General features: G+C 40.4%; 1 protein-coding gene across 31 annotated transcripts in view; it reads right to left on the bottom strand.

Moving 5' to 3' along the window:
* Positions 1 to 8,981: 8,981 nt before the first annotated feature.
* Positions 8,982 to 26,421, bottom strand: part of HP1BP3 (heterochromatin protein 1 binding protein 3) — a 36,741-nt gene continuing 19,301 nt past the window's right edge. For 20 of the 31 annotated variants that reach the window (XM_086326601.1, XM_086326545.1, XM_086326553.1 and 17 more), the window contains 5 exons: positions 18,905 to 18,995; positions 14,214 to 14,373; positions 12,725 to 12,836; positions 11,212 to 11,331; positions 8,982 to 10,763 (listed from right to left, as the gene is read on the bottom strand). In XM_086326601.1, coding sequence (XP_086182727.1) covers positions 10,469 to 10,763; positions 11,212 to 11,331; positions 12,725 to 12,836; positions 14,214 to 14,373; positions 18,905 to 18,995 — 778 coding nt within the window. In that variant the 3' untranslated portion in view covers positions 8,982 to 10,468. Of the gene's footprint in view, positions 10,764 to 11,211; positions 11,332 to 12,724; positions 12,837 to 14,213; positions 14,467 to 18,904; positions 18,996 to 26,421 lie in introns of all 31 variants that reach the window. The other 11 variants (XR_015136810.1, XR_015136808.1, XR_015136806.1 and 8 more) reach the window with 1 other exon arrangement.

The raw sequence follows: 26,421 nt of genomic DNA on the forward strand, positions 1-26,421 counted from the left end.
AAAGCTTCCGGATGCCTTTCCAAGAAGGGCAGTGGTGAGGTGTGGTGCTTAGAGACTTGGTCCCAAATATGGACACTTCCTCTGATTGCACAGATGTGGGACCTGAATCACTTTAATCTTCTAGCACCTCATCTGGAAGTTTTACTAACACCTGACTCCTAGGGAAGTGATGATTCCCACGTGTTCAGTTCAGTCGCTCAGTCATGTCCGACTCTTTGCGACCCCGTGGACTGCTGCACGCCAGGCCTCCCTGTCCATCACCAACTCCCGGGGTTTACTCAAACTCATGTCCATTGAGTCGGTGATGCCATCCAACCATCTCATCCCATGTGTTAATGTGGGCAAATTGCTCAGCACCCTCCCTGACCCACAGTGAGTGAAGTGCTCAGTGGATATTAGTGCTGTTACTCTTGAGTTGCTTTTCCATGTGACCGAAGGGCAGATGCTAAGTGCTCTGGAAAACACTTTATGGAGGTCACATGACAGCCTTGAGCCCACTGATGAGAAGGATCAAGATGGTTTACAGTTTGGTCCTGCTTTCCAGAAATCCCAATTTATGAAACTCAGGGTACACGAGGGATGACAGGTTAATTCTTACAAGCTTTCTTAAAAGGCACGTAAATTTTAAACAGAGACCTTGCCAATTACTAGACCATAGTTCCCATTTCGAGACCCTTCAGGAACCAAAACTATTAATTACTGACTGACGAGTTCCGGAGTCACACAATTCATCCTGATGCCTACAATTAAAAAAAAAAAAAAAAAAAGTGACAGGAATTTGTTTTAGGTCAAAATGAAAAAAAGACCAAGGAATTAAGTTCAGATGGTGAAGCCAATAAAGCCAGAGGGGGAGTTTTGCCTTCTAAATCTTGCTCAGAAGGGGACAGAGGGTCAAGGTCTGAGTGGCAGGCGCTGTGGTAGGTCCCAGGGATACAGAGATTTACCACAAAAGTCAGATCTGGGAAGATACATGTGTGGGAAATGTGTGTGACATTGACTCCTGACTTTGTGACCACCAAGGATCCTCTTCTTATTGGTCTTCACTTATTCCTTCACTCAGGAATACGTTTCAAAACTAAATGCATTTTATGGACTGGAAGTTCACTTCTTCATTTTTCTGTATCAGAGTAATGTAACTGCCCATCTGAGCTGGTCTTCAGGTTACCAAGTTCAGTGGACCTAGCTCCACCCAAAGCACAGAAGCTCTGATCTTCTATCATGCATGTAGCCTCAGTGAAGCTACAATAGATCTATCAGCTCAGAGGTTTACATCAAGGAAAACAAGTGTCAGCGGGAGCCAGCCATCTCCTGGGTGAGCCAAGCTACGTCCGTTCAGGGCAGCATGAAATGGCCACCACCGCATAATTATCTGCCCCAGGAATCCAATCCTACATTCACGACAGCACAAGTCTTGGGAGTCATCAGGTAGAGAACCTTAACCGTCGGATAAATGACTCACTTTTGCAGCAAGACCAGAGAAATCATCTATACAAAACAGGGGAAGGGATGACAAAGAAGGCAAGGTGGTGGGGTTGCAATCCCTGAACGTGTGAGGGCACACAGCCCTGTCTTGGCATTTCCTGATGAGTCAGTGACAATGACTAAGCCTCACCAGGTGTGAGCTTGCCATCACAATCTTCTCTTTTCACTAAAAATCCCAGAAATCTGGTACTGGAGTTGCTGGCTGATGTGTGTGGGAAGTAACATCACATCATTTGCAAGCCTGTCTCCAGCAGCAGGACTGAAATGGGAGCCAAGATGGTGAGCTCGAACAGGCCTTGGCACGGCACCTCACACGCATCTGGTTTTTACAGCGCGTGTTTCCATGTTTCCTCAGTAATACCTCCCCATACTAGCAGCTACTTTCAGCCTTGCGCACCTTGCTTTCCTTCTCTCAGGTGTCTCCCAATGTCTGTCCCTGCAACTTAACTGTGCCTCCCCCTAGTGACCTATAACTTTTATTTTCTTTTTTTAAATTCTGAGATGTCATGGGCTGAATCGTGTCCCCTCTCCCCAAGTTAACATGTTGAAGTGCTAACACCTGGTACCTAAGAATATGACCGGATTTAGAGCTAGGGTGTATAAAGAGGTAATTACATTAAAATGAGGTTATTAGGGGACTTCCCTGGTGGTCCAGTGGTCTGTGCTTCCAATGCAGGGGGTGCAGGTTCAATCCCTAGTCATGGAACTAAAACACCCGCCTCTCCTCAAAAAAAATAAAAAGAGGTTATCAGGGTGGGCACTGATCCCATACGACTGGTGTCCTTTTAAAAAGAGGGTATTTGGACAGAGAGGAAAGACAATGTGCTGGCAGGGTGGAGACAGCCCTCCACGAGCCAAGGAGGGGGCCCGCAACAGATCCTTCCCTCTCGGCGAAAGGAACTAACCTGCTGACGCTTTGATTCTGGACTTGGAGACTCCACAACTGACAAATTAAATACTGTTGTTTATGTGACCTGGGCTGTGGTGTTTTGTTATGGCTCGAGCAGACTAATAGTGATTAAAATAAGACTCCTTTTCATCCAATCACAAAGTGATCCAGACCACAGCACTCTATGGCCAGATTCCTCCTTCTGGTGTTTTCTGGGTGGCAGGGATTGTGGAGGTTCCAGGATCAGAGAAATGTTATCTAGTTCAACTCTCTCCTTTCCAGTTGAGAACTAGAAGTTTCCGCAGCTGGCCTGAGGTTGCACTCTTTTACTTCCAAAGGGGCACAGGCTGCAGGCACCTCCACTCACCCTCTCAGCCACGGTTAGGGTGGTGCTTTCGTGTTTTTGGAGAAGAGGGACCGGGCACTCCCTGGGGACCACCTGGTAGAGCCTTAGTGCCGCTGCTGCTTTATTTCTAGGTAATCCTGTATCTTAAGTGACTATTATGGACTTTGTACTTCCTTCCACTTATTACCAGTAACATAAAGCACTCCCTCCAATTCACTGGAGATAAAACAAATGCCCCAGAAGTAAGTATTTAATCTTGTTGCTACCTGTACCCCATTTGAGAAGCAGAGAACAAGGAATAGTTCCAAGTACTTTTCCACCTGAGAAGTACAAGTCTAAAGAGGACCCCTCCCCAGAAACACTTGTGAGAGCTCTCCTCACAGACCAGAATTGAGGGATGTACTTCAGAAAGCAAAGAAAGCAGGTAATATCGAATACTCGCCAAAACCCGGGCTATGCTGAAAACAAACTGGTAAGAATATTCAGCAGAGATCTTTGAGAAGACTGCAGTGACCAGCTGCAGTCTCCCCTGCAGTCTCCTCTCCAGCCACAGCCAGCTGAGGCCCCAGCTTAGGCCCAGGTGGCAGCTGATGCTGACCCTGGCCTAGGAAGGACTTCCTTCTCCTACCCAGCAGGCTGCCCTTCTCTTCTGCTCCCTGGCATTACCTGCATGCAGCCCTGGTAACTCAAAAGCTGTACATGTTTTTCTTGTTCTTTTTTTTAACAAGCTCCTAGTGGTTTGAATGGAGAAGGCAATGGCAACCCACTCCAGTACTCTTGCCTGGAAAATCCCATGGACGAAGGAGCCTGGTGGGCTGCAGTCCATGGGGTCGCTAAGAGTCGGACACGACTGAGTGACTTCGCTCTCACTTTTCACTTTCCTGCATTGGAGAAGGAAATGGCAACCCACTCCAGTGTTCTTGCCTGGAGAATCCCAGGGATGGGGGAGCCTCGTGGGCTGATGTCTATGGGGTCACACAGAGTCGGACACGACTAAAGTGACTTAGCAGCAGCAGCAGTGGTTTGAAAACCTGATTGGGAAAAAAAAAAACAAACCTGTTCATCACTGCCGTTTATGGCATGTCCATCTGGCAACTTGTTGCCAGACATCTTGCTTCCTGAGCTGTCAGTGTATAACCTGCTAGGGAAGGTGTGACGGCAAGGTGACTGGTCAAGTCTGCTACGCCTCGGTTTGTGTCTACTTCCACAGTTGTCACTTGTTTAATCAGGAGAGGTTTACCAAAATCTGTTTCTGAAAGTTGGGCATAATTTCACATACTTTGAGAACGTATTTGTAAGGATCTGAGATAGTGTGATTAACAAGTCTAACAACAGGAGCCTACAATGAATCGTAAGCAACAGAGCTGAACTCGTGACACTGGATTTTGTCTCATTTATTAAAAAAAAAAAATCAGTCTCCTAAAATCCTAAAATGTCTTAATAACCTAGGTGAATATGTTCCGTCTTTGATACTTGATAATCTCACACTGCCTTTGGGTGGCTATTCTAATAAAACAGCAAGAATTGTGCATCTGAACCCCTCTATTTTATGGGAGGAAATTAAGCTCATGAGGCTTGTCTTGGCCAAGGTCTCACAGCTGCTAAATGACACAGCCCCCAAAGACCACAGCTATGAATGTTCTTAGGATGCTAGGCTGAATGATACACTCTAACCAGGAGTCAATCCCAATTTGAAATTAACGTCTATTCTACAAATTGAACCAGCAAATTTAAGTTATGCAAACAACGTAAGGGATTTAGGTTTGACATGAGAATTTCATCAGAGCAAAAGCTCTCAAACAGTAAAATGGATGAGCAAGGATGTTGTGTAACTCTGGGTTTTAGGGAAGAGGACCTGTTGGAGTTGGGCGAACAAAGCAGACGATAACGAGAGAGACTGGATGAGTAATGTTTCTTCCAGAATCAAGAGCAAGAATTTCTAATATTCCAGTTCATGATTACTAAGATGGTATCGTGTCCAAAAAATGCAGTTGTCAGACACTCCCCTTTCTGGAATTTCTCTTGGTAGGCCCCATAGAACACAAGTTCATAGTTTGTAAAGGGTGAGAGCACTGCTCACTAAGCAACGTAAAAGTTCTAATTAAAAAAAAAAAGTTCTGAAAGAAGCTGTGGTTCTTGGAGGAAAAGCTCTCCTAAGTGTCAGTAGAATCTGCCTGGAATAAGTAAACTGTGAGGACCAGAGCCCCATGGCTAGGATCTGAGCGTGACCAAGTGCTTGCAACGTCCTAGGAGAAAAACAAAGACAACCAGAAACCTCCTTAGGACAGCCCAGCTAAAATCTCCCAGTAATCCAAGACCTAATTTGAATAGTTACCAAACTTAAAAGTCACACAGACTCCTACTTGGCAAATTTAATAATTTCATCTCATTTCTAAATCCCCTGCATTCATTGGGCTGTAAGGTAAGAGGAGAGTTCAGAAGTTTGAACAATGGTCAGAGAGAGACGGTGGAGAAGAGCAGCTGGAGATGACTCTGCACTCAGAGGGCCTGGGTGTAGTTCTGGCTTTGCCTCTTACTATGTCCTCGGGTAAGTTTGTGAACCTCACCCTGTGCCAGATTTCTCTTCTGTAAAATGGGAATAATAAACAGTGACCATCTCATAGGATTGCTAGGGTTAAATGAAGTTAATGTACGTATGGAGCCTGACATGTAGAAAAAATTCAGTTAGTGTTAGCTATGATTGTCACCTGAGAAATCTGTATGCAGGTCAAGAAGCAATAGTTAGAACTGGACATGGAACAAGAGACTGGTTCCAAATAGGAAAAGGAGTAGTACGTCAAGGCTGTATATTGTCACCCTGCTTATTTAACTTATATGCAGAGTACATTATGAGAAATGCTGGGCTGAAGGAAGCACAAGCTGGCATCAAGACTGCCGGGAGAAATACCAATAACCTCAGATATTCAGATGACACCACCCTTATGGCAGAAAGTGAAGAGGAACTAAAGAGCCTCTTGATGAAACTGAAAGAGTGAAAAAGTTGGCTTAAAGCTCAACATTCAGAAAACTAAGATCATGGCATGTGGTCCCATCACTTCATGGGAGATAGATGAGGAAACAATGGAAAGAGTGACAGACTTTATGTTTTGGGGCTCCAAAATCACTGCAGATGGTGACTGCAGCCATGAAATTAAAAGACGCTTGCTCCTTGGAAGAAAAGCTATGACTAACCTAGACAGCATATTAAAAAGCAGAGACCTTACTTTACCAACAAACATCCCTCTAGTCAAGGCTATGGTTTTTTCAGTAGTCATGTATGGATGTGAGAGTTGGACTATAAAGAAAGCTGAGCACCGAAGAACTGATGTTTTTGAACTGTGGTGTTGGAGAAGACTCTTGAGAGTCCCTTGGACTGCAAGGAGATCCAACCAGTCAATTCTAAAGGAAATCAGTCCTGAAAATTCATTGGAAGGACTGATGCTGAAGCTGATGTCAACAGCTGACTCACTAGAAAAGACCCTGATGCTGGGAAAGATTGAAGGCGGGAGAAGGGGACAACAGAGGATGAGGTGGTTGGATGGCATCACCAATGCGATGGACATGAGTTTGGGTGAACTCCAGAAGTTGGTGATGGACAGGGGAGGCCTGGTGTGCTGCAGTTCATGGGGTCGCAGAGTCGGACACGACTGAGTGACTGAGCTGAACAGAATGATTATCACTATTATTACGTTAAGTAATAAGTCAAATAATGACACACTGTCAAACATATTCAAGGCACCAAAGAGAAAGGACTCTGCTAATCAGCACAGGTTCCACAGCAATGGTGTTAATTACACATTTACATACAGTATCAAGAGAAAGAGCTGCCATTTTTGGAGGAAACAGCTCGTGAAGGTTACCTTTAGAAACCTCCTTTGACATACCAGTTGTTGAGAACTATTAACAGAAAGTTAAAACTAAGTTAATACATTTAAGTAGCCAAGGCAGAAACGTCCTGCAACTGAAAAAAAAAAAAAAAAGCCATTGAGGTTAAGAATCTTGTGGAAAATGACAGTCAGAAGGCAAGAATATAGTAATACAATCGGCAAGGATCAGTTTCTTAGACAACAAAACCAGTGCAGTAGTGGGGTGCCATTCAGCCTCTTTACTGGCTTCAGAGCGTGCGTCCGCCAAGCAGGCCCAGGCCCAGAGCTCCAACAGTTCCAGTTCTCAGGCTTCAGCTCTGCAGAAATGAGTGACCGTCTGTCCTACTGCAAAAATGCAAAGGCAACCCTACACGTTGGGAACAGAAATGTCAGTCAGAACCTCTGGGGAAAATAATTAATGATCTTTACACAATTAAGAACAGAATTTCTGGGACTTCCCTGGCAGTCCAGTGGCTAAGACTCCATGCTGCCAATGCAGTGGGCCTAGGTCCAATCCCTGGTCAGGGAACTAGATCCCACATGCAGCAGCTGAGAGTTCACACGCTACAACTCAAGATCCTGTGTACTGCATCAAGCGTCGAAGGCCTGCATACCGCGACTCAGACCTGGCACAGCTAAATAATACATAAAATTAATAGATATTAAGAAAAAAACCTACTTCTTAAAAAAAATAAATAGAATTTCTCTTCATGAATAAAATTCGAATTTTTGCTTGACCCAAAGAAAAAGAAATATGATTTATCAGGTTCCAAAAATGAAAAGCTTCAACTATAATTTTAAGTTTTTGGATTAAAGTTTCTTTTAGCTGGTGTTTAGTTAGCGAAGTACAGCAGTTCATGAATAAAGCTGGCTTACCCTCTTTCCCCGACAGTTTAGGATGGCAAAGTACCTCAGCTTGAGCAAGAATAACTTCTTAGGTTCTTTAAAGAAGGTATAAGGGTAGGTTAACAAGCCTAGACTAGGCTGACAAAATTTTACAAAAGAGGAATGACGGAAAAAAAATGTCCAAGGTACAGGCATATTACCTAGCCCTTGTTTTCATGTAATTTCCCATCAGTTATAGCCAATAGACATGACAGATCAGGCTTCCTTTAGTTAAATCTCTGTGGATAGTTAGGATGGAGCTCTCCTTGTGTTTAAAGCTTCTGTTACAATTTTTTAAAAAAGTCTCCACCCTTCTCTGAAGTGGTGTCTCTCCTCATTTGAGCTTTAAGAAGCCAGCACTCACTCTCTCGCCTAGCACCTTCTGAGATTCACCTATCAAAGGCTGTTTGTAGGTGGTTTAAGGACATGTCAAACACTGTAGCTGAGCTCACTAAAAGCCACTGATAGTACTGAAGCCACTGATCCAGGCCAGGAATTGTTGGGTTATCTCTTGAGTTTGGTTTGCTGTTTACCTTTCTGTAACATGGAAGCAAAAATCGTGCATTCTGCTCCTTGAGAATGCCTGAAGGGAAAAAACCCAAATACCCCTTTATCTCAACATCAGGAAGGTGCCTATCTTTGACAGCTGGGGATTTTCCCTGGAAGAGTGCGATGGCCCTTTTGTCTTTTCCCTTTACCTGACGCTAAAATCAAGGACAGTTCTGTCTTCACCTGAATTCTGTGAATTTAACAGAACGTCAGGGTGGAAAGGGACCTGAAACAATCTCAATCTCGCACTCTACGCCGGAGTGCCTGATACACGATATAGCCACCACATGACCGTTCAGGCAATCTCTTTACAACAAAACACAGAAACCAACCGAAATCCTCACGTCCGATTCCAGAACAGTAGAGAATTCTTAGCACAGGTATCTGACAACTATAATATTAAGAATTATTGGACTTCCCTGGTGGTTCAGTGGCTAAGACTCTTGAGCTCTCAATCCAGAGGGCCCAGGTTTGATCCCTGGTAGGGGAACTAGATCCCACATGTTGCAACTACAACTCAAATAAATAAATGATTTAAAATAAAAATATTAAAAAAAAATTATTACCTGCTAAATAGCATAACAGAAAATTAGATTACTTTCTGGAAGTAGGTCTAGGATTTATCAATCTTTTTGCAATGCTGTCTTTTTTTTCTAATTCAAGGACATATCTGAACACTAAACATGAAAACCTGTAATTTATGACCTTGAAAACAAGGACCTTGATAAAATACAAAGTGATTTTTAAAAATCCCTTATGCACTGAATAATCAGGTTCAATGTACTAAAAACATTCACCATCTTTTTAAAAATTCGAAAACGCAAATAAACTGGAGCTTGTTGGAGCTTGTATTTAAAAAGGAAAATGGATGACAGCTAGTACAAGGAGCTGAGAAGGCTCAAAGTGAGTAAAACACTACTTCTGAGGAATTCTAGAAACTTTTAAATATAAGCTACAGTTCAGCAGCTTTTAAAATTCCATGTTTATTCATATTTTTCAAAATATATGTACATAAAAAAAGGAAGATTTACAACAGGAAAAGATTGCCTTACATGCAACACAAATTCCAATAAACTCATGATGGGATCACACATGATTCTGGATCTAACTCAAGCCAGTCTTCTCAAGTCCAATTCTCAGCCACGCCTCAGGCTGCAGACGGGATCCCAGGAGACAATGCAAATGGAATGGATGAAACAAACATATTTTGCCTCTGGCAGCACTCAGGCCAGAAGACATACACCAAAAAATTTAAGACAATTAAAATGTCAAGTGCCACAGGGAGGATAAATGATAACCGGAAATCAATATTTCTTAGGAAGCTAATACTATTTAACACAACTTCACGATACTAAAACAAATACAAACAAGGAAGGGTTAGGTAGTCAGGCTTCATTTGTTTTCTTTTCTCTTTTTAAATAACTCAAAAAAGGAAGCCACTTGTTTGTTATCAAAAGTGCTGTGGAAAGAAAAGAGGGGAAAAATCCACAGATGAATTTGAAATATTTTAGCAAATTTTATGTTTTTCATTTCACGTTTCTACATTAGCAATGGTGTAACTCTCCAACATTTCCTTATAAAAAAAGGGAAAGAGGAAGTGACAATCCATGCTCCAAATATTAAAAATATATTAAGCTATCTGATCAAGACTTTGTTTTAATTTTTGGTAACACAGGTGACACCAGAAATCACAAATTCAGTGCGCTCCTGTATCTCCCCGTCAGCCAGAACCCAAGTGGTGGAGAGGCCTTGTGCTTGCTGCTGTGGGGATGCGGCACTCAGGGGCCACTGAAAAATACCTGGAGATGGAGCAATGGGAAAGCGGCCCAAAGGGGTCATGGATCCTCAGCATCTAATGAGATCAGGGTGCTTTTGGCCTGTTCCCAAAGCTAAGACATCTCTGTGTTTATAGCTGGAGAGAGAGAGGTTTAGCGGAGTGGTTTTATAAATAAGATTAGTTACTACAGCTGTAAGTGAAGCCTCTAGGCAGGAGGCTTTACGATTCAGTCAGTGCTATACTGCCTCCTTTCTACATCCAGCACCTGACCATCATCCCATTCTTGATGGTTTCTAACAAATATAAAAATCTTTGCAACTGTTTAGATAAAACTGGAAGGAAAAAAAAAAAAAAAGCCAAAGCTGACCATTGAAACAGAAAGAGGGCTAGGGTGGAGGGAGAAAAAAGGACAAGAACAGACTATAAAATTCAGGAAAAGTCCACAATTATGGCAGAAATTAAAATGACTGGGAGAGGGGAGGGGCAGGCACCAAGAACAGCACCTAAAGCTAACAAATGGCTAAACTGGTTTATTTATATTCCCTCCCCATAATGTTGATAGGGGAGGAAAAAAAAAATGTAATTTTAAAAGCATCAAAACTAAAACAAATGCACACTGACCTTAGAAAATAAGATTTTGAATTCCACCATGATACCCTTTTTTCCTATAAAATTTACTTTTTTGCTTTGAATGATTTCTTCATGGTAGATTTGCCCTTGCCAGGCAATTTCACTTCCTTTCTCACACTGGCTGCAGGCTTCTTGGAAGAGCTACCACTAGGTTTCTTGATGACTGAGGGTGAGGGTCTGGCTTTCTTGGCAGGACTTTTCGCTTTAGGAGGGGCTTTCTTGGGGAGGGGCCTCGTTTTCCCTCGCTGGGCAGCTGGGACTTTGGGTGCCAGCTTGGACCCTCTTTGCTTCATGGCTGCAGCCTTCCCTGGTGACTTGACTGGGGTTTTCTTCTGCAACCTGTGAGAACCAAAGAGAGAAGGCAATCACTTATACTTGAGAGATTCACTTCACCGTGATGACGAGATACTTTGCCAGAAAAGAAACAGCACAGGTAAAATCACCTACATTAAGAAAAATATATGGGTTATAACCTTTCACCTAAAATTGTGAATTCACCTAAAAATTCAACCAATTCCGGAAGTCTACATGTTTTTCCCAGAAAAACATGGAATTATTTTTCTTAAATAACCAAACTACACACTACACACACACACAGGTTTGACCAAAGAGTAATTAAACATTCACAGTGTTTCACAAGTTCAGAGCCTCTAAATTCTCAGGAGAGGGTAAGTTCAAACGTCACTCAGAGCACTTGAGAAGGATGCAGAGTTGCTGACACGATTCTCACAGCCTCTCCCCTCATGGCCATTCTCAGTTCTAAGAAGTGTTTCCCACACTCTCGCACCTTCTCTTCGGTGGTGGCTCTTCATCTTCAGAGTCTTCCTCTGATGAGTCATCTTCATCTTCATCCTCATCCTCATCTTTAGAATCATCTGGCTCCTTCTTTGGAAACAGAACTCCTGGGCTAGTAAGAAAAAATATTAGATAAAGAGAAGTCCCATCGGGACAAGAAAAAGGATGTGAACCTAGATATGCTCTTTCTTGGACATTACCCACTTCCTCCCACACTCCCCAATTAAGTCAGGTTAGGTTACAAATACCAGGTCACAATTTAACCTATTTTGAACACTCAAATGAAGTTATGACAAATCTATAAAAGCCTCAAACATAACTCATTCTCTACTTCCTTCCATTTAATAAAATTGACAATCACTTATTTAGTGAAGTTATTTAAACTCCTGATGTGTGTTCGGCACTGTATCAGCCATTGAATATACAGCAGTGAATGGTGCATACAGCAGTGAACAGTCTACACAGCAGTATATATTTTTTGCCCTTATGATACAAGACCTCATAAAGCCTGAATTTCTTCAAAGTTTTTGTGAAATTCAGCAAGGATTTTCTAACTTTTCTTTGTCCTTAATGATAGAAAACTTGGTACCACTGATTAATAAATCTTTAAATCATAACACTGCATGTACATGATTTTACGAATTATATTTAAAGCTAAACATTTGAAAAATTCAAATACTGTACACTTATGTTTATGCACCTAGGGAAGGAAATGGCAACTCACTCCAGTGTTCTGACCTGGGAAATCCCATGGACAGAGGACCCTGGCAGGCTACAGTCCATGGGGCCACAAAGAGTCGGATATGACTGAGCTCCATGCGCGCAGCTCCTGCACAGGAGGGTGTAGAACCTGACTCAGCATGTTTATGCACAAAGAGCAATGTAAGAACGCTGCGCACTGCACGCCTGCCAAAACAGGTTTTGGTGTTAACTGTCGTGGCACTTGACTGCAAGTCAAAGTACAAAAAGGCAACAGCCTGGGCACACCAAAAAAAGCCTGGTCCATAGGAGGTGCTCAAAAAATTTTCTAGTTCAATGAAAAAATAAGGCATGTTTAACAGACAAGTTTTCAAAAAAATGTCCTGTCTCTATAGTAAGAAGAAGGCAGATTAGGATTCTTAGAAGTAGCCAATGCTCCCCCTACTTGGTACTGGACAATTAAATAATCCTCTAATAATCTTCCTGTCATCATCATGTACTTTACTGCTTATTAGCAGGAATGAACATGCTAATGACCGGCCAAAGATCTTAAGGAACTCGCTGCTTGATTTCAGGAACACGTGGCTAACAATGGCTCCAGCAGGATAGGCCAAATCAATGCCCTGTTATTGTATGAAGACCTTCTGCTCTAAAACAATACTGCCTGAAGAAGTCTTTATTTTCAAGTACATTCAGCTCAGCGTAATGGTAGTAAGGGCAAATAAGTGAAGCTGCACCTGTAATCTGGAGTCAGATTTTTAAAAGTTGCAATGACCACTACTTCACATTATCAGTTGGGTGCTTACCTGGGATAATAGGGAAAACAGAGCTGGAAGGTGCCACTGAATCCTTTACCAGAGATTTGTTCCATCCACCCATTCTTTTCACATCTCTGCAGGGTTTTCTTCAACAAATGCACTGGACAAAAATTCAGAAATGAAGAAAGTATTTGTTTATTTGGATTTGATAATTCTCTCAACTACAATTATACATTAATTTATTATGTACATTTATTATCCTGTCACATCCAGTATTCTGGCCTGAAGAATTCCACGGACTGTACAGTCCATGGGACTGCAAAGAGTCGGACATGACTGACAACTTTCACATGCTAAATGAATCCTTCGTGGTCAAAGGGATTATTAACTGATTTACTAAATTACTATTAAGTGCCCATAAATTTGGCAAGAATTATTTATAATGGGATGAGACTTCAGAGACCATTGTGTCAAATTCCTCACTGCAAAGTGAAACAGTAGCCTAGAGACTAATGGCCTGCCCTACAGTTGCACATAAATGGGCTAACTGTTGACTTAAAACTCAATCTCTATTTCTAACCATTTAAATATTACTGAGTGCCTGTAAGTACTGATAAGCACTTAGGGGAATGTCTATAAAATTAAACCATATATCACATGAATCAGCAAATAGTTACAAAACAGTATCACGGCTCCGAAAGGCCTCACCAGTCCTCACCTTTTACACAAAATCATAAAGCATTCCTTCATAACATTAAAAAATACATACTGCATATGTTAAAAGTCAACATTAAGACCTTGAAGTTAAGTGTTTCATTTAGAACAATATATTCTAGTTTGCATTTTCTGTTACTTCATTTCCATGTTCCTCACCCTACACCACTGAGCCTACTCTCCTACTTTAGTGAGGAAATATCTCTCACTAATCCGTAAATGATAATGCTGGTACAGCAAGGTTTCTAACCTCAATCATCACCTGACAGGGCAAATATGTCCCTAAAAAGTATCTTCTGTACAGGGGTTAAGTCAATAACAAATCACGTAAGTAGTATTTTAACCCACTGGTTTGGTTTCAGGCTGACGTTAGATATTTTGGTAAACATTCAGAAGAAGGTAAAAATATACTATACTTGAAATTTCGGTTTTTTTTTTTTTTTTTTTTGGCCATGCCAATGGACTGTGGGAAAACCACATCCCCTGCATTGGAAGCTCGAAATCTTAACCACTGTACTGCTGGGAAGTCCCACTTGAGAGGTGTTTTGAACCTAGAAATTTATCTCTATTAGCATAAAAAACCTTTATAGTGAAGTGAAATCAAATTCTAATCCTAAGCAGACACTATAAATTAAGGGTAAGTCTTGATTATTTTTGTTTGTCTTTTTGTAAATAGTAAATTTATAAAGTTGTTCCCTCTTGGTTTTCAATCAGTAGTTAATGCTCTTTCATTAACAGCATGATGTCTAAGGATATTCCCACAAGATAACTTCCCCCACCTTCCCTGGGTCCCCACTGAACGTGCTCAACTCTTGAGTCTTACTTTGATAGTTAGAATTGGTCCCTGGGTGGTTCTCCAGGACATACTTCTTCAGAGCGGTGGTGGAACAGGTCTTCGGCTCATTCATGGCAGCAATGGCAGACAAGATTGCATATTCCATCAGGCTTCCACCAAGCAGGGGTTTCTCCCCTGATTTCTTCAGCTGTTTTCCAAGGAGGAAGAGAAAAGCATCAAGACAACACTCTCCCAAAGCAGCTCAAGACAAGACTCCTCTGCACCAGGTGGGTCGGAGTTCCTGCATTAGCACAGATACGTTTTACAATAAATTGTCAGGTTAGGGACTTTCTCTTCCCACTCATTAGGTATTCAATCTAACTGAGGAGTCCCAACCCTCTTGTGGATATTTTCTCCTTCTATCTATCCCTCCATCCAACTGAAAATAGCAAAAGCCAACCTAACCCAAAGAGAATGACAGCTCTACTCCAAAAAGGAGGTTAACTGATTATGTCCCTGACAAATTAACACTTCTGAGACTACTTCCTTTTTTCTGAACTTGAAAAATATGAGTATTTACAAAAATAATAGTCTTTTTAATCTTGTAAGGAAAACAGCAAAAAGTCTGAAAAATATCTGGGGTATAACAGAAAATTATATAGCATATTTCAAGGACAAAAGGCACCAGAGCTAACAAAGGTGGCACCAGTGAGCAAAAAGGTTAAAGAACAAACTGAGGTATGGTCTATAATACTGATTCTCAAAAGAAAGGTCCAAAACCCCCAAAGGGTTCCTGAGACCCTTTCAGAGGATCTGCAAGGCTAAAATGGTTTTCATAATAATACTAAGATGGGTTTGTCTTTTTCACTGTGATGACATTTGCACTGATGGTGGAAAAACAATGAGTAAAACTGCTGTTACTTTACTACAAATCATGGTGGAGGCGCAGAAATGTACCAGTAGTTAGTGCGTTTTTTACTACTATATACTTAAGGAAATGGCAACCCACTCCAGTATTCTTGCCTGGAGAATCCCTGGTGGGCTACAGTCCACGGGGTCGCAAAGAGTCAGACACAACTGAGCGACTTCACTTTCACTTCACTTAAGAAAAATAAAAGCTAGCTTCACATAGGAATGTCTTTGATATAAAAATGATTTTATTAAATCTCAACTCCAACACACGTCTTTTTGATACTCTATGGGGCAAAATGAGAACAATGTATAAGGCATGCCAGCTGCATGTGGAGGGATGGTGACAGTCTCAAGGAAAATCACCTACTGATTGAGTTCTGAGCTGAATTAGCTCCATTTTTCATGGAATATCCTTTTTACTTGAAGGAACAATTAATAGATAATCTATGGTCATCCAGACTTGGGTATCTGGTAGACATTTTCTTGAAAATGAATTAGGTAAGCCTATCTACTCAAGGAAAACAACTAAGAGTATTTGTTAACCAAATGATAAATTTAACTTTTCAAGAGATTAATTGTGGAAAATCTACACCTACCAATATGAGCACAATAATTTCCCAATACTTAATTGAGACCAGTAGGTGATATTAATGAATATAATAATTTTTGTTATTTTTGATGAAATACGTCAACATTTAAAAAATTTGCATGATTCAGTGAACTATTTTTCAAACGACTGTGTTATAAAATTACACTCAAAGTTCAAAAACTGCACTCAAAGTTCAAGACAGATCGTCAGTAATGCCTAACGCGGTAGGGATTACTGACAACAGACCAAAGAATTTAAGGTTACAGAGTACAAGGAGCTCACTAATATGGTTTCAGGCTTCACATGGCAACTTTACTGTAATTTAAGAAATATCACAAGATCAATTAACATAATATACTATATTAACAGAATTAAGGGCAAAAAGCATATGATCATCTCAAGAGTTTTAGAACAGTATGTGAGAAATCCAACCACCGTTCATCATAAACTTCCAACAAATTAGTAACAGAACTTTCTCAATCTGATAACAGGCATTTATGAAAAATCTACAGCTTTAATGGTGAAAAAATGAATGTTTTCCCTTTAAGATGGGTAACAAGACAAAGACATCTGTTCTCATCACTGTAGCAGATGTTCTATCCAGTGCACAGGCATGGAGGGGGAAAAAAAAAAAGACATCCAGATTGGAAAGGAATAAGTAAAATGGTCTTCGTTTGCAGATGACATTATCCTATATGTAGAAAATTCTAAGGAATCCACCCCCAAAGTCCCAAGGAACCTACAAAAAATTCTAAACTAGTAAATGAGTTCAGCAGATTGCAGGATACAAGAACAATAGATAAACCAAATCTATTTCTACTGGACAGCAGTGAGCACTCTGAAAAATGAAAATAAAGGTCCATTCACAATAGCATGGAAAATGAACAAAATATTTAGGAATAAATTTAACAAAAGAAATTTAAGATCTATACACTGAAAACTACAAAGCACTGCTGAGAGAAGTTAAAGATCTAAATAAATGATGAGACAATGCTTGTCACTGCATTGGAAAACTCAACATTGTAAAGGCAGTGATTCCTTCTGGATTGATCTATAGGTTCAATGTAATTTCTACCAAAACCTCAGGTGGACTTTTGTGATGAATGAATTGTAAAAACCATACAGAAATGCACAAGACCCAGAGCAGTCAAAGCAATTTTGAAAGAGAAAAGGTTAAGAGAGGATTTATATTTCCCAATTTCAAAACTTACTATAAAACTAGTCATCAAGATAGTGTGATCCTGACATGAAGATTCACATATAGATCAATGGAACAGAACTGAAGAGTCCAGAATAAAACCCTTACACTCATGGGTCAATTACGTTTTGATAAGAGTGCCAAGGCAATTCAACAAGGAAGGGACAGTCTTTTCAATAAGTGGTGTTGGGACAACTGGATGTCCACAAGCAGAAACACGAATTTATATTCTCATCACATATCATAAATGGATCACAGCTCTACATGTAAGAGTTAAAACCATAAACTCTCAAAAGATAAGAGTAAATCTTGATTTCAAGCCAGGCAATGATTTATTAGATAAGTCATTAACAAACAAGCAAGTTAGAAAAATGATCAACTGGATTTTACCAAAATTAAACACTTTTGTGCTTCAAAAGACACCATTAACTTAAGAAAGTGAAACCATGGGTCACAGAGTAGGAGAAAATATTTGCAAATCATGTATCTGAAGAGGAACTTGTATCTAGTTATATAATTCTTATATAGGGGCTTAAATGGGGCTTCCCTGGTCTCTCAGAGGGTAAGAATCTGCTTGCAATGCAGGAGACCTGAGTTCAATCCCTGGGTTGGGACGATCCCCTGGAGAAGGGAATGGCAACCCACTCCCATGGACAGAGGAGCCTGGCAGGCTACAGTCCATGGGGTCACAAAGAGCTGGACACAACTGGGTGACCAACACTTTGACTTTCACATATAACTCTTATAACTCATAATAACATAAATAGCTCAATTCTAAAAATAAGCAAAGGATGTGAAGAAACATTTTACCAAAGAAGATAGATAAATGTCCAATAAGTCCAAGAAAAAATGGTCAACATCAACAGTCTTAGGGAAATGCAAACTAAAACTACAATGAGAAACCACTTTGTATCTACCAGTATGGGTATAATTTTAAAAAGACAGTAAGAGAGTTGGCAAAGATAACAAACTGGAACTCTTATACACACACTGCTGGTAGGAATGAAAAATGATGCAGCCACTTTGGCAGTTTCTTAAAGTAAATTTACCATGTAATCCAGGCAGTCCACACTCCTACTTTACCACAAGGGAAATAAAAACATATACCCACACAAAGATCTGGACATAAATGTTCACAGGCAATATTAATCACAAGAGCTAAAAAGTAGAACAACTCAACTTGTGAATGGATAAATAAAATATGTCAGATTATGGAATACTATTTGCCAATGAAAGGAATGAAAGTATTGACTTCTGCTGCAACACGGATAAAACAAAAAAGTATTATGCTAAGTGAAAGAAGTCAGACACAAAAGAGCACATATTGCATGATTCTATCTGTGTGAAAGGTACAGGAAGGTAAATCTACACAGGAAGGAGAGATGAGTAGACTGGATAGGGATGGGAACAGAGAGTGATGCAAATGGGCACAGGAGTTTTTTGGGGTGATGGAAATGCTCTAAAACTGGACTGCAGTAATAGGTGTACAACACTGTAAATTTACTAAATTTTACTGAATCAAATTGTATGTAAAATGATTATATCTTACACAAATCATACTTCAATGAAGCTATTACAAAAAAACTATCATTTGTTGAGTATTGGTACACTATCAAAGAATAGTATTGACTTCTGAAAATTATCCTAATTACTCCACATTTAAGTACTTGGTGTGAGCTGGATTTTCTTCATACACACGTAACCCCAAATATATCAAAAACAGATGCCAGCTGTCTTCTATTAAGCTGACAGTAAAGATTTTCGTAAAAATGATAACAAATAGTAACCTTCTTCTCAATACGGGAAACGCAGTTTTCATAAAAAGTGTTATGTCAACATGTAATGGGTTTATTACTTTTAAAAAGAATAAATATCTAAAAAGGTCCTCAGTTATATAATTTCTAATAGGGTAAATATTAATATGTATAGCCCACATAAACATAAGCTCTTGGGGTCCTCAATAAATTAGAGTATAAGGAGGTCCTGAAACCAAAACTTTTGAGAACTACTTCTCTACAACCAACCCTTTGAGCTTCTAACCTGGAATGTTCCAGAAGCACCTTTGCCAGTTATTTGTTCTAACTGGCCCCTCTCTACTGCTCTCTGCAGAGCATTCTTCAACAGCTGAGGCCTGCAGAGAAAACAGAAAATAGCGATTAATACATCAATGAAGCAAAGATTTGAGAAAAAAACAGATCCAGGGTCATTCTAAACAACTAAAGTTCTATTCCTATTACACGTGTAGTACTTTGTTAAAATGGACAATAAAACAATAAGTTGTTGGCACTCTTAATAAGTGGTATTCTTTTTTTCTTCAAGCAAGAAGCTAAATTATTACAGAACCAGGTACCATACAGAACTATGTAGTATATAGTGGAAGCAAAACTTTTGAGAGCTACTTCTCTAAAACCAAGCCTACAGAACCAATTTCCCACTTGTCAGGGTACTCCAAAAATCTCTTTATTACCATCAGTTCAGTTTAGTCAGACAATAGCAACACAACTTTGTAATCAAGCAAAGAAAGGGTATCTTTATAGTCCCATCTAATTCTGACATTCTCTTGAGGCAAAACTCCTAGATCTAAAATACATGTGCACACACACACATACCCATGTATACACACATCAACAAAACTGGAGTCATTTTCTGCAATCCAGTTATCTAAAGTCAGCCTAATAAAATATAATTCTCTGAGAAAGAAAATAGGTTTTTTTTTAAAGCATAGTATCTCTGCCTTTAAAGCGCTGTCGTTTAAAAACGCGCGCACACACACCCACACACAAAAACCCAGGTCATCAAAATCAAATGGCAAACATGAGGAAACTGAATTTCATTAAAAACGTAAGAATAAAATGTTGAAGCAAAAGCTGCTCTGTCAAGGGGCAATGGTCTGAGTGGTGGGTGGAGAATCTCAGGTGCAGGGAGAAATCAGTCAGGTTAACTTAGGGCTTAAAAGGGTCTGCAGTACATGACAGGACAAAATGGAAAGCTACAACCCAGGCTAATGACAGGACATCCGAAGAAACAGTTAATTGAAACACAAAAGGTTAGTGATGTGTTTTGCCACACCTCCGCAGAATTACCAGAATAGCACTCAACCAGCAGAAAATCGTGAGACTTATTTGAGACTGATTACTTGGTAAGTTAAACTGAGACCAACACCTCGGCAGCCCACTGAGGGTCGGACTCCTACCACTTGACGTCCTTTACTGAGCGCCAATACTTCTCATTAGAGAAGGAGTTTTAAATCTTTCATCAATAAACATTACAGGCTGAGCTGACACTCGAATTACTGATTACATTATCCATATGACTGCAGAGGAAGAGTAGAGGAGATCTCATGTGCTAATTAATAGGATGCTAAAGAGGAGAAACCATGGGGCTTTCTTGGTGGTCCAGTGATTTAAGACTCCAGCTTCCAATGCAGGGAGCACAGGTTCAATCCCTGGTCGGGGAACTAAGATCAAACATGCTGTGCAGTTTGGCAAAAAAAAAAAAAGTAGAAACTAAGAAATCATGTACACTGTGACACTCCAAATAAACTCCCTCCCCACCAAATCACAATCAAAATATTTCTAAGCCAGTGCTGTTCCATTCAGGACAAATATGATTTATGTCATAACCCCAAACATACTCAAAGTCATTCATCCCATAAATATTTACTGAGTATTTATTATGGTTATGCAGGATTTAACACTTAGATCCAGTCACTAAAGAATTTAAGAGATGATGAAAACATAATAATTATGGCGAAGAATTATACGGGTCAGGGTTGAAGTATGTGCACAGAGCTTTGGGAACACAATCAAAGGAATGATTTAACTGTCAAATGATTTTTCTATTAGTTGCTCTGTAAGTTAGATTCCAACAGAGGATTACATAGCTTGAGTACAACACTGAAACCCTAGACTCTTCTATCAAATTAAATAACTCATCTGAGAAGAATCTTCTTAACCAAAGTTCAAATGCTCTAGGAAATGAGTTATCAGTTAAACTGGTTCCCTTAACATTTTGTTTCCTCAGCAATACCAATCGTTAATCTGATATATACCTTACCCTGGGCCTTTAGAAATCTCAAGAGTTCTCACTCACTCCTACCTTCAGGTATACCATACTTACAGAAAGTGCTTCAAACTTGTCAGGCCCTTTCTCTCTCATCACTGCTGTAAGCTTAGTACGAGCGGCTGTGGCCTCCCTGCTGGGTGGCGCTCTGCTTTGCTCCCATAGTGCACACCACTGTTGGGTCATCAATCTATAAAGGCCTCTTTTATTACGTTACTCAGCTGACAGGCGTCAGCTTCAAAGTCTTTCAAGGCCTGGTCCCACCTCTTGTTAGTCTACTGCCAATCAGACACAGGATTCTTTCCGTTCCCAAAACAGAAAGCCAATTCTTGCCTCCAAATTTTCTCATGAAGCTCCTTTAAGAATGCCTTCACCACTCCATCATCTGATCTAAATTCTACACGTTCTTCTAGAGCCATCTCAATGGGATGGGACACAACTGGATGGGGGCCATTCAAGTCCCATCTCTGTAACTTACTGTTAACTGCCAGGCACAACTCCCTTTTCCAAAAAATTCTACAGGATATATATATATGACAACATTTTGTACATATGACGGTGCTAAGTGTTGCTCTAAATGTTTTACACGTGTAGAATAAACAAGAGACAACAACCACCAGAAGAAACAGGTACTACTGCTGCCCACACTTTACAGAAAACTAACCAAACTCATCACACGGACGACAGCCTGTCTAACTGAATGACACTATGAGCCATGCCATGTAGTAAAAGACGCTTGCTCCTCGGAAGAAAAGCTATGACCAACCTAGACAGCATATTAAAAAGCAAGAGACATTACTTTGCTGACAAAGGTCCATTCAGTTAGTCAAAGCCATGGCTTTCCCAGTAGTCACGTAGGTATGTGAGAGAGCTGGACCATAAAGAAAGCTGAGCTCTGAAGAATCGATGCTTTTGAACTGTGGTGTTGGAGAAGACTCTTGAGAGTCCCTTGGACTGAAAGGAGATCAAACCAGTCCATCCTAAAGGACATCAATCCAGAATATCCACTGGAAGGACTGATACTGAAACTCCCAATACTTTGGCCACCGGATGCAAGAACTGACTCATTGGAAAAGACCCTGATGCTGGGAAAGACTGAAGGCAGGAGCAGACAGGGACAACAGAGAATGAGATGGCTGGATGGCATCACTGACTTGATGGACATGAGTTTGAGCAAGCTCTAGGAGTTGGTAATGGACAGGGAGGCCTTGCATGCTGCAGTCCATGGGTCGCAGAGCTGGACACGACTAAGCAACTGAACTAAACTGCTCATACTTTACTGAAGGGGAAAAGTTAAGTGACAGAAAAATTAAGTCACTTCTTCAGGATCACACAGTCAGGCAGTGCAAGAACCAGATTATAAACAGGCAGTCTGATTCCAGATTCTGCATTTTTACTATGCTAGGCCTGCACTTTCAGTATGTTAATGACTGTCCAGAAGAGTGGAAAAAGCAAGGTTATAACCAAAAAATGAAATACAGTTCTGCTTTCACCAGTGCACAGCCAGGTAACCCAAGCTAAGACTTTTATCAGCAAAATTGAGGTAGGAATACATATTTCTTAAGTCTATTTTGAAAATTACAGAAAACAATGTAAACAGAAGTAGTCTTTTTTTTTTTTTTTAACATTTTTTAAAGAAGTGCCCACTTTTATTTATTTAAATTATTTGGACGTGCCATGAGGCATGTCAAATCTTAGTTCCCTGACCAGGGATCAAACCTATGCCCTGTGCTTGCTGTGGGAGCCCAGAGTCTTAACCACTGGACCTCCAGGGAAATCCCCAAAAGTGTTTTCAAAAGCCCTGTACAAATTTAAGGAGCTGTTTATATCAAGGTTTTGTTTGGTTTTTTGATTTTTTAAAATAAGATGATTAAACAAGTCTACACTTAGAAATAAAAAAAGAAAGCAATGCACAGAGTGAATGGAAGTTAAGGGAGAGACATTCTGAGTGTCAGGAATCCTGTAAACAAGACAGTTCTATCAATCTGTTAGATCAATTTTCTAAAAATGAATATGACAAAGTTACACCACACACAGGATTAGATATTAAGATTTCTAATGTCATATGGACGAATGAGTGAGTGAGTGAAGTCGCTCAGTCATGTCTGACTCTTTGCGACTCCGTGGACTGTAGCCCACCAGGCTCCTCCGTCCATGGGATTCTCCAGGCAAGAATACTGGAGTGGGTTGCCATCTCCTTCTCCAGGGGATCTTCCCAACCCAGGTATCGAACCCATGTCTCCCTCATTGCAGGCAGACGCTTTAACCTCTGACCCACCAGCCGAATTACCTTTGAAAAACACCTTCTCAGAGGCCAACCCAAAGCCCATGTAAAGCTAACATACCTAGTTTTTCTGTAGGGTTTCAAAAAAAATCATTGTTAAAAAAAACGAGGTGACTTACATGTTTAAGTCACCTTAAGTCACTTTAAACGTCAGAATCATATTTAGTATGGTGTGATGCTCATACCGTAAGAATTATGTTGGAATTTGTGTGTGTGTTCAGTTGCTCAGTCACGTCCGACTCTTTCCAACCTCAAGGACTGTAGCCCGCCAGGTTCGTCTGTCCATGGGATTGTCCAGGTAAGAAAGCTGGAGTGGGCTGCCATTTCCTCCTACAAGGGATCCTCCTGACCCAGGAATCAAACCTGTGTCTCCTGCACTGGCAGGCAGATTCTATACCACTGAGCTATCTGAGAAGTCCTATGTTGGAATTTAGACTAATACTACTAACATTAGCTATTCTAAGTGGTTAACATGTTTGAAGGTTCCTGTTTATCAATGAGGAAACCAAAACACAAAGGAATAACTTTTTCAGAGATATAAAGCTAGAAAATGACAGATTCAGGATTTAAACAAAGGTGTCTGGTTCCAAAGTCTGTGCTCTTTACCAAAATGCTCTACAACCTCCAATACATGGTAGCAGAAATTCATGTCTCATTTAATATGCTCCAGGGCGTATATTCCTTGAGTGAAACGGCCAGGTAAAGGGCCCGTATCAGCTCACTCATTCGACTTACATTTACTGAGCATGTACTCTGAGCTAGGCTTGGGGAAAACAGAGGTCAACAATCTAAAAGCCCTGGCTTCAGGAGTCTGACATCTTAATGGGGGTGAGCACGCCATTCCTTCACAAAAAGAATGAACACACAGCACAGTAGCATGGGATGAGTGCTACGGAGAAACTAAGGCAGAGGTGGAGCTCTCCACTCTGGGAGAGGAGGGAAAGGTTGCAAACGTAAGCTGAGTGGTCCCATCGACCAAATGCAATGGGTAGACCATGTGTGGATATTGAGTTGACTTGAAAAAATAAACCATAAAAAAAGTCATTTTGGAGATAGACAACTGAGGACATTTGAACATGGTCTGGGTACCGGATAATGTTTAAGGAATGTTCAGAATTATGTTAGTATCATGATTATGTTCTCTCTACATTTATGTGTATATTTGAAAACTTCCAAAATAAAATGTTTAAAAATAGTAAGATAGTCAATGCAAGCATGTGGAGTCTTACTCCAAGTTTTCAGAGTAAACACTTAAAGGAAGATAAAGAATAAAGTGGATTATGGCAGAAAACCACCCAGGCAAAGGGAACAGCAAGTATGAAGTCTCTGAAGCCAGTAGCAGAGACGAGGAGTAGGAGATTAGGTCGGAGATGCGTTGCAAATGTAGCATGGGCCATCTTAAAGACTCCACCTTTAAACTATCTAACTGGGAGGCAGTTGAGAAGCCACTGGAAGGTTTGAGTAGCAAGATGGTATCACCTAACTTACACTTAAAAAAGTCTCACTCTCATAGCTATGTTAACAACAGACTGAAAGGGAAGGAGTAATAGGAAAAGCAGGTTATTGCTCTAACACAGGTAAGAGATGATGGTGGGCTTAGAAAAGATTGACAATAGTGGAGGTAATGAAAAGACGTCTGTTTATGTATATATATTAAAAACAAAGTCAAAATAACTGTTTAGAGACCAGTATACACCCAAGGTTTTTGACTTCAGAAGCTGGAAAGATGCTATTGCCATTAACTGAGATGCAGGAGGTACGGGAAGTGCAGGGCCTTTCTGGTGGCAGAGGAGGGACAGAACTGGGGAAGAGGGGGATGATCGTGAGTCTGGTTTTGGACACATCCAGTCAGACATACAAGTGGTGATAGCCAATAGGTATTTGTATAAATAAATGCGGGCCACATTTATGTATCTACTGTACACTATGTACACTAGTGTATCTATGTACATGAATGTTTGTGTAATGCACAAACATACATACATTTATGTATCTATGTACACTAGTATTGTACAGGTGGTATTTAAAGCTTTGAGAATGAAAAGAATTATCCATTCTGAGGCATCATACAATGTCTATCAGACCCGAAGTTGTATCTGAGGGGCATAATCAGGGTTCTAAGAATGACAGGAAGCCTAAGGTCTAACCCTGGGACACTCAGACACTAAGGAGGCAGGTGGGAAATCTGGAATTCTTAGGAGACTGACAAAGAATGAGAGGAAAAATCAGAAAGATGCAGTGTTCTGAAAAGCAAGTGAAGGAAGTGTTTCATGTAGATGGGAGCCATCAACTGGGTCAAATGCTGGTACAGAGACTTGACCAGCAAGTAAGTATGTCAAGGACTACGAACTTATTACTTCTCTGAGTCCCATTTCTTTGGTACTTTATGGATGGTCCTAGAGATTCTCATATTGAGTGAAGGAAGACAGACAGAGAAAGACTAACCGGCCACTCTGAAGACCACTGAGCGCTTTTCTGAACGTGTGGCTTCTGAGCTGAAACCCCAACAATTCTAATTCTATACCTCAGTGATCCAAGGTACAAACACTGGTCCTAAACTACAGCAGGACAATGTGCGTCCAGTACAAAGACTGTCTACAGAAAGGGCTCTGGATTACAAACACAATTTCCCAGAAGTCAACGTAACAAAGACCTTACACAAACATTCAAAACATAAACCCGGTGAATTACAAATTTAAACAAATTAATGTGTCTGCACGAATCCACAAGGACATGTGACAATCTAAATAATCAGTCCAATAATGAAAATAAAAACAAAAATAAATGGTACCTAATTAAACTTAAAAGCTTTCGCACAGCAAAGGAAACCATAAACAAAATGGGAAGAAAACCCTCAGAATGGGAAAAAATATTTGCAAAGAAAGCAACTGACAAGGGATTAATCTCCAAAATACACAAACAGCTCATGCAGTTCAATATAAAAAAAAAAAATTAAAAAAAAAAAAAAATGAACTGAAGATCTAAATAGACATTCCTCCAAAGAAGATATATAGGTGGTTAAAAAGCACATGAAAAAATGCTCAACATTATTGATTATTAGAGAAATGAAAATCAAAACTACAATGAGTTAACACCTTACACTGGTCAGAATGGGCATCATCAAAAAAACTACAAACAGTAAATGCTGGAGAGGGTGTGGAGAAAAAGGAACCCCCCTACACTGCTGCTGGGAATGTAAGCTGATACAGCC

Source organism: Bos grunniens, chromosome 2, assembly GCF_055505025.1.
Source record: "Bos grunniens cultivar Pamir isolate PY7600 chromosome 2, Bosgru_T2T1.0, whole genome shotgun sequence".
NCBI classification, from domain to species: Eukaryota; Metazoa; Chordata; class Mammalia; order Artiodactyla; family Bovidae; genus Bos; species Bos grunniens.